The following is a 7328-nucleotide window of genomic DNA, read 5'->3' as shown; positions in this document are numbered from 1 at the left end:
CTTTCCACTTTTTTATGACGCTGCATGAATTTGGCGCCTCACTTTCATATTTTCATCGTGCTAACATGTTGTGCTAAGTTGCTTGTTTGTCCAGTTTGCCTAGTGTCATGACTCATGTGTAATGCACATTCTCAAAGTGAACGTCGTGAACCTGAATTCTGTTTATACGATCCAAAGATTGCTGCATAACTAATGATTTCGTTTGTTTTGCTGAATTACGAGTCTCATGTAATTACTGTACGAGTCTGCCAAAGTTAATTGTTACTTTCTCTGACGTTACATTACTTTGTTTTTAAACGAAATATTGCTGCTTATTGATTTTCAATAAGGATCGATTCAACCTAAAGACTCGAAATAACTTCAATCAAAAGTAAAAATCAGAAACATTTAACTGAGTTTATAATTCGTAAAATTAATATTAAAGATTACGATTTCCAAATGATTATTGTTTTCTTAAAACTTTAACGTTGTAACTTACTCGGAGCCGCATGAGAAAACAGTAAACGGCTCATTTTAAATGACAACATTACTACTGTTTAACTCCGCCCTTTTATGCAAATATTTGTAGAGCTGCCACGCCCTCAATCTTAATGTTATTTTTTGGTTATTATAGGACGTTGAGCTGAGATGCTTAACCGTCTGACATGTTATATTCACTTTATATCTTTCCATCATGTCCTGTTAATCATAAACTTTGTAGAGCATACTCTGTATTCCAAAAAAAAATCAATTGACAGATCAATTCCTTGTAAGTTTATAAACATTCTGGACGTTTTAAGTGATTTTTAGCGATGAATTTGTATATAGACTATTTCAATGTGGTCATGCCATTGGCCCATGAACATTTCCTGCTTGTTATTAAACTTTCATAACTCTAACAAGAGGCAATTCAATTATAACTTATTGTCAAAACAGCTATCATAACCTTGTTTATCAATATGTGGCTCTTTTTGGATTTTCAGAGGATATAGAAATTAAAAATGTCACACAAGAAATATGTTAGGACCGTTGTTTTTGTTTACATCCCTCAAAATGGTCTATGAAGTGATTATCGTTATTATTGTTATGATTATTGTTATTGCAGAGCTGCTTAAAAATGGATTTTAAAAGGCGCAATGGGGGCCCTGCAATGGGCGGGGCTTCACAGGCCAAAAAAGGCAAGCCTAGCACAGAGTGGGAGGATAGCCCCTCCCAGTTTGAAGAGGAACTTGCATTATTTGATGAAATGGACATGGAGGTGGAGTCAGGGGAGGGGCAAGCTGGTCATGACGTCATCCCAGTAGGTGAGTATGTCTTCTGCCTTGTTTTTAATTTGATTTATAGAGCTCTGGAATGTGTCTTAAGGTTGTTGCTAGATCAAATACAGTTGTGATTGGAAGTTAACAAGAATTATTTATATTATTAATAAATTATAAAGATGTAATAATAATAATAATTATCATTATTACTTATTAATTTGATCTGCTCTGGATCCGCCTCCTTCACATCCGCGGTCTGCTTCTCCAGTTAAACTTCACCGCTGGAGACAAAATGTTATGAAATTCATATTATCAGGTGCTCAGACAGACAAAGAGCATTTGTGGAGGTATATACATATTAGTCCATTTTATTCTGAGTGTTTGTGAGGTGTTTCTAAAAAGATATTACTATAAGACAGTTGGTTTTTGTTGTGATTTTGCTTCTGTTTACATTGAGCGCTCCCGCGTTTGTATTTTGACCGCAACTCGCCATGTCGTAGATGTTACCAAGCTCTATTGCAAATATTTTGTGTATATATTTATGTCTGTGTACATACGCGTAAATACTTTTATATGCAAATATATGAATACTAGTGGTATAACGGATCACAAATCTCACAGTCTGGGTCACACTACGGTTTTTGAGTCACGGATTGAACCATTTTCTGGATCAGCAAAAAAGGGAGGAGACAAATGTCATTTGCTTTTTATTTATACAAAAATATTACTGCAAAAACCATTGGTTTCACAAACATTATATAGAGTCTGTAATTGTAATTTAAAAAAAAATCAAGACGATACGAAAAATTATCTTTGCTACTGTTGTTGTGCGGATAACGGTAAATATAGAAATCTAACATCTTGTACAACAGATCATATTTATTACAAATTAACGATTCAACAATTTACACATAAAACTTTATGTTTCAAGTTTAGTGGAATAATTTTGGAAAACCTATTCAGTGACATCATTTTGATGGATGGTTGTCGCCACCTCTTGGTTAAACAATGTAATTACTAATAATTAATGTAGTTAAACATTCACTAGAGTCAAGTTCCATCAGATTTTGATCTTTACCATAAACATCAGTGTTTATATTTGAACTATGAACAGGGGTCTGTTCTTCGTACGTGGATTACTCAATTAACTGGATTTGTTTATTGACAATTACATCAGGAGTAGGTTTATTTCACATAAACAGGATTAGATCGGCTCCTTTCAAGCAAAGCTAATACTGAAAGTATGTACCGATATTTTTAATTATCGATATAAGTTAATTGTAAGTTTAAAACATTATGAAAATAAACTTATGCGTTCTACACTCCGAAATAAAAGTACAAAAACTGTCACGGGGTGGTTCTCCTCAACGGGGTCAAAGAGAACATTTATCAACATGGACCTTTTGGATACAAACACATATTATTTTAAGGTACCGATCCAGCTTTAGTACAGAACAATTACTAGTTGTGTTTGTTTTTTAAAAGGAATAATAATTTATGCAGTCATTCCAATGTTTAGACAGATAATAGCCTATGACGATAATTTGCTGCTTTGCAAAATTTTCAGACACCTTCACCAATATTAAAATGCTTTTTTGATGCAGAATTAATTTAAACAACCAGTTATTACGCCAATTAATCCGCTGTAAAACTGATAAATGTTCTTGACTCATGAATGTGTAAAGCCTGCAACCCATAACAAATGTGGAAAGTTATGGCGTATCATATTTAACAACCTTACATATTTACGTTTACTGCAAATTTAATGTAATTTTGCTCTTGGATTACGGATATTATGGACAATTAAATATTAATTTGAAGAATTAATAAAAATTTGCAAATCATTATCATTTATCATTCATGTTGCGCAGGTTTGAATTGAGATCACAATCTTTTAATGTTTAATGGTGCAGCTTTACACTGAATGCATTAATGCTGGCTAAACAAACAGTGACAGAAAACACCTTTTATTAATATCCTAAGAAAGCGTTTAGGTCCCACCACAACTTTTTCCATCATCATTATATTTTACAGGGAAGCCAAAATGCTTTCATACACGTGATTTGAAGGACGCAGGAGGCGATTTCTGTACACATGCTTTCCAAACTGTGGGTTGTGATCAACTGTAATTCGTTACACCCCTAATGTATACCGTGTTTACCTACTTCTAAATTGCAATTTTTTTCTTTATTCATTTCACTTATTTGTCAAGTTTACTATACAAGTGGACTAATGTAATAGAGTTCAGGGGTGATTTTTGAGCACTGCCTAATTTGTCCCGTGACCCTTGACGTCAGTCTGACCTACCGTCTTTTGCTCAGGTGATTTATTCTCCACTGATCTGAATCCACGCTGGAAAAGGCCTCATGCTTCGCCTCTTCATCCAAAATCAGACACGCTCATCTTCCAGCAGATAGACCTGGATTACTACTTGGGTAATGTGCATTTTCAATACACATACAGTATATACATGTATATGTCCATTCAGATCTGGCCCTCAATGTGCCTTTTTTCCTCTGTTTAGGAGCGGCGGTAGCAGGAATGCCTGGGCAGGTTCAGGGCAAAGTGCCCATAGTGCGCATGTTTGGTGTGACCGACAATGGGAATAGTGTGTGTTGCCATATTCATGGATTCGCCCCATATTTCTATGTTCCTGCCCCTAACGGTAAGCTACCAGAGAACTATTCGGTGCCATTAAGATGTATTAAGCACATTGTTCATTATTACTCAATGTCTCTGTCTCTCTATCAAGATCTCTTTTTTTAATGTTTACTTTTGGGCCTAAATACACAACCTGACAAAAGTCTTTTTGTCGATCCCAGTTGTAAGATCAAAAAATAATAACTTGACTTCTTGTTGATCATTTTGAAAAGAGGAAGAAGGTCTATTTTTCTGATGAATCATCTGTTGAGCTGCATTCCAATCATCACAAATACTGCAGAAGACCCATTGGAACCCACATAGACCCAAAATTCTCACACAAATCAGTCAAGTTTCATGAAGGAAAAATCATGGTTTGGGGTTACATTCAGTATGGAGGCGTGCAAGAGATCTGCAGAGTGGATGGCAAAACCAACAGCCTGAGATATCAAGACATTTGTGCTGCCCATTACATTACAAACCACAGGAGAGGGCAAATTCTTCATTAGGATAGCGCTCCTTCTCATACTTCAACCTCCACATCAAAGCCCCTGAAAGCGAAGTAAGTCAAGGCGCTTTAGGATTGGCCAGCCCAGTCACCAGATATGAACATTATTTGGCATGTCTGGGGTAAGATGAAGAAAGCATTGGAGAAAAATCCAAAGAATCTTGATGAACTCTGGGAGTCCTGCAAGAATGCTTTCTTTGCCATTCCAGATGACTTTATTAATAAGAGATTTGAGTCACTGCAGAGATGTATGGATGCAGTCCTCCAAGCTCATGGGGGTCATACACAATATTAATTCTTTTTCCACTGCAGCATGACTTTATATTCTATACTCTACATTATTTCTGTTCAGTGACAAGACTTTTGCCTTAGCAAAGTCAGACCTTACAGTCAATTAAAAATCAAGGCATGATCATATTTTATTTGGCTAAAGTAAGTGTAATCTAGAGGCCCTTGCCTTTCATATGAGCCACTTCTGATAACAAATGATCAACTAGATGTCAAGTTATTATTTGTTGTTCCTAAAACTTACATAGATGACAAGACTTTTGTCAGGTAGTGTCTATAGTTTGAAAAAAAAAAAGTTAATTTTCTCTCAGGTGAAGTTTGAAAGACAAGTCAAAAACAATAGGGCAAAAGTCTTATATCTTAGTTTTTTGGGGCTTGTAGCCTTTCGTTTGAGAGCATAGTTGGCATACAATAAAGCTGGTAGATTAATTGCCACAAACTACAGAAATATGGGGAATAAAGTATAATCATGAGTTTGTTTTAAAAATAAAATGTTTTTAATTGTTTTTTAATTAAAAAACAAACAAATAAAAAAAGGTGAACTTAATGGAACTTAATTATCTCTCTCAAATTAAAATTCAAACTTGCTTCATTGGCATTGCAAATGTTATATATGTATTGCCAAAACATTTGCAACGTTTATATTAAATAGAACATATGAAACCAAATGATAGTAGTGGTGATAATAAATAAATAGTTCCCAGTATGTTTAACAATCATAACAATTTAGGATAAATAAGTAATAATAATAAACAGTTTATTTATCAGACAGCATTTTAATTCTGTGTGTGTGTGTGTTTGTTTGTTTGTTTGTGTATAAGGGCGCACTCACTCTAGGTACAGTTGCATCGAACCGTGCCGAAGCGCACTTGTCCCCTCTCCCCCGATGGTCTGCACTCACATTGGCTGGAGCACGCTTGCATCATCGATGATGCGACTGTTCAGCTTAACACAAGCAGATTCGCTCTCGCTCGGCACAGTGAAGACTGCTTTAGTTATATTGTTTTGTATTATTTTTGGTTGATCGGGATACAGTAATACACAGTCAAATATTTTGCTGAACAGATCCACAGCTTTTGACGCTCATAAATTTTTATAAAAGTCCTTGTGCTGCACGTAATAGGAAATTGTGCAATGAAGTGTTTGTGTCTTTTATAAACTATGAAAGTTTGCGTTAATTGAACAGTAAGAATGATTAATAAATCCACATGAAACAGTCTCTTAAAAGGGACGTTGTGTCTTCAGTTTCACACTCAGGTGCGCTTTGCACTCACTTTACAAGCGTACTGCACCAAAGCCTAACCGAACCGCGCTCAGTCACACATCTTCCAGCTGGGCCAGGACACTCACACTTGTCAAAGGAACCAGGAATTGTGCTTCGAATAGCCTAGTGTGATGCACACCTAAGTACATCACTAAGGTTTTCATTGGTCTCCTCTTGTTGTGATCGGCATCAATGTATTGTGCCGCTAGTAGGATACTAAACTCTCTCTCTGTCTCTCTTCGTCTCAGGGTTTACGAATGCACACTTGGCTGACTTTCAGAGAGAGCTGAATTCTGTGGTGTTGAAGGACATGCGCTCCAATAAAGACAACATAGCAGTCACTGTGCTGGCAGTGGACATCACCAAGAAAGAAAGTAAGCAAGCTTGATGTAAATTTGTGCTCTGTGGTTGGGTTTTCTGTTGTGCAAATTAAGTTTCATGATCCCAATTGCCTTTATTTGATCAAAAATGCAGTAAATGAAGTGTCATCACATATCACAATAATTAAACAGTTTCTATTTGAATAGATTTTAAATTGTAATTTGTTTATGTGGTTTAGAGCTGAATACTCAGCATTGTGACTCTAAAGTTCAGTGGCACACCAACTTTCAGAAATCATTCTAGTAAACTGATGTTGCTTGAGTTATACATATTTTTTTTTTCTAATTATCAAATTTGAAAGTGAAAGTGCTGCCTAAAAGTCCTTTGATGAATGGGAAGCTAAAATAAAGCGGTTGTTTTGTAACTTCATTCAAGTTTTTACTTACCCTTTGTTTATGTTTATGTTATTAATTCTGAATGAATCCGTCTTTCGTGTTTTTTTTTTTTTTAGGTATGTATAATTACCATGGAAACAAACCTCATGACTTCCTGCGCATCACCATGGCCATGCCACGTCTGGTCGCCCCAGCGAAGCGTCTCCTGGAGCAGGGTTTTAAATTTGCCAACTTCGCCACTCAGAGCTACCAGGCCTTTGAAGCAAACATCGACTTCGAGATCAGGTTTGTGTTTATTTCATATTTCTGCTCATGATGTGTGATTGGTTTTGTGCTTTTTATTCCTATTTATTCTACGTGCATGTGACGACAGGTTCATGGTAGACAGCAATGTGGTTGGTTGCTGCTGGATTGAGCTTCCTAAAGGGAAATACCAGCTGAGGGAGGAGAGGAGGGAAGGACAGACTGACTCTAAATATCCGGGAAAGGTAAAAAAGAGAATTTAATCACTTTTGGTGTTTGAGTAATCGATTAAAGTGTTTCTCGTAGGTTTACACCTATAGGGGGAGTTTCTTGCTACCAAAAATGAAAGATTTTATGGCGTCTTTCCTTAAAATTGGCAGCAATGTTTGCTGTCTCTATAGGCAAATTACTGGGAAATTTCGAGCACTAAA

General features: G+C 36.1%; 1 protein-coding gene across 1 annotated transcript in view; it reads left to right on the top strand.

The window, feature by feature from the left end:
- The window catches only part of pold1 (polymerase (DNA directed), delta 1, catalytic subunit), a 31452-nt gene that overhangs the window by 146 nt on the left and 23978 nt on the right, over positions 1-7328 (top strand). The window contains 6 exon segments of the mRNA NM_001039810.2: positions 1085-1283; positions 3560-3673; positions 3763-3903; positions 6187-6312; positions 6771-6939; positions 7028-7142. Coding sequence (NP_001034899.1) covers positions 1097-1283; positions 3560-3673; positions 3763-3903; positions 6187-6312; positions 6771-6939; positions 7028-7142 — 852 coding nt within the window. The 5' untranslated portion in view covers positions 1085-1096.

This window comes from Danio rerio, chromosome 3, assembly GCF_049306965.1.
Source record: "Danio rerio strain Tuebingen ecotype United States chromosome 3, GRCz12tu, whole genome shotgun sequence".
In the NCBI taxonomy this organism is placed as follows: domain Eukaryota; kingdom Metazoa; phylum Chordata; class Actinopteri; order Cypriniformes; family Danionidae; genus Danio; species Danio rerio.
The sequence above is the reverse complement of the archived record's forward strand: the minus strand, read 5'-3'. Positions and strand labels throughout refer to the sequence as shown.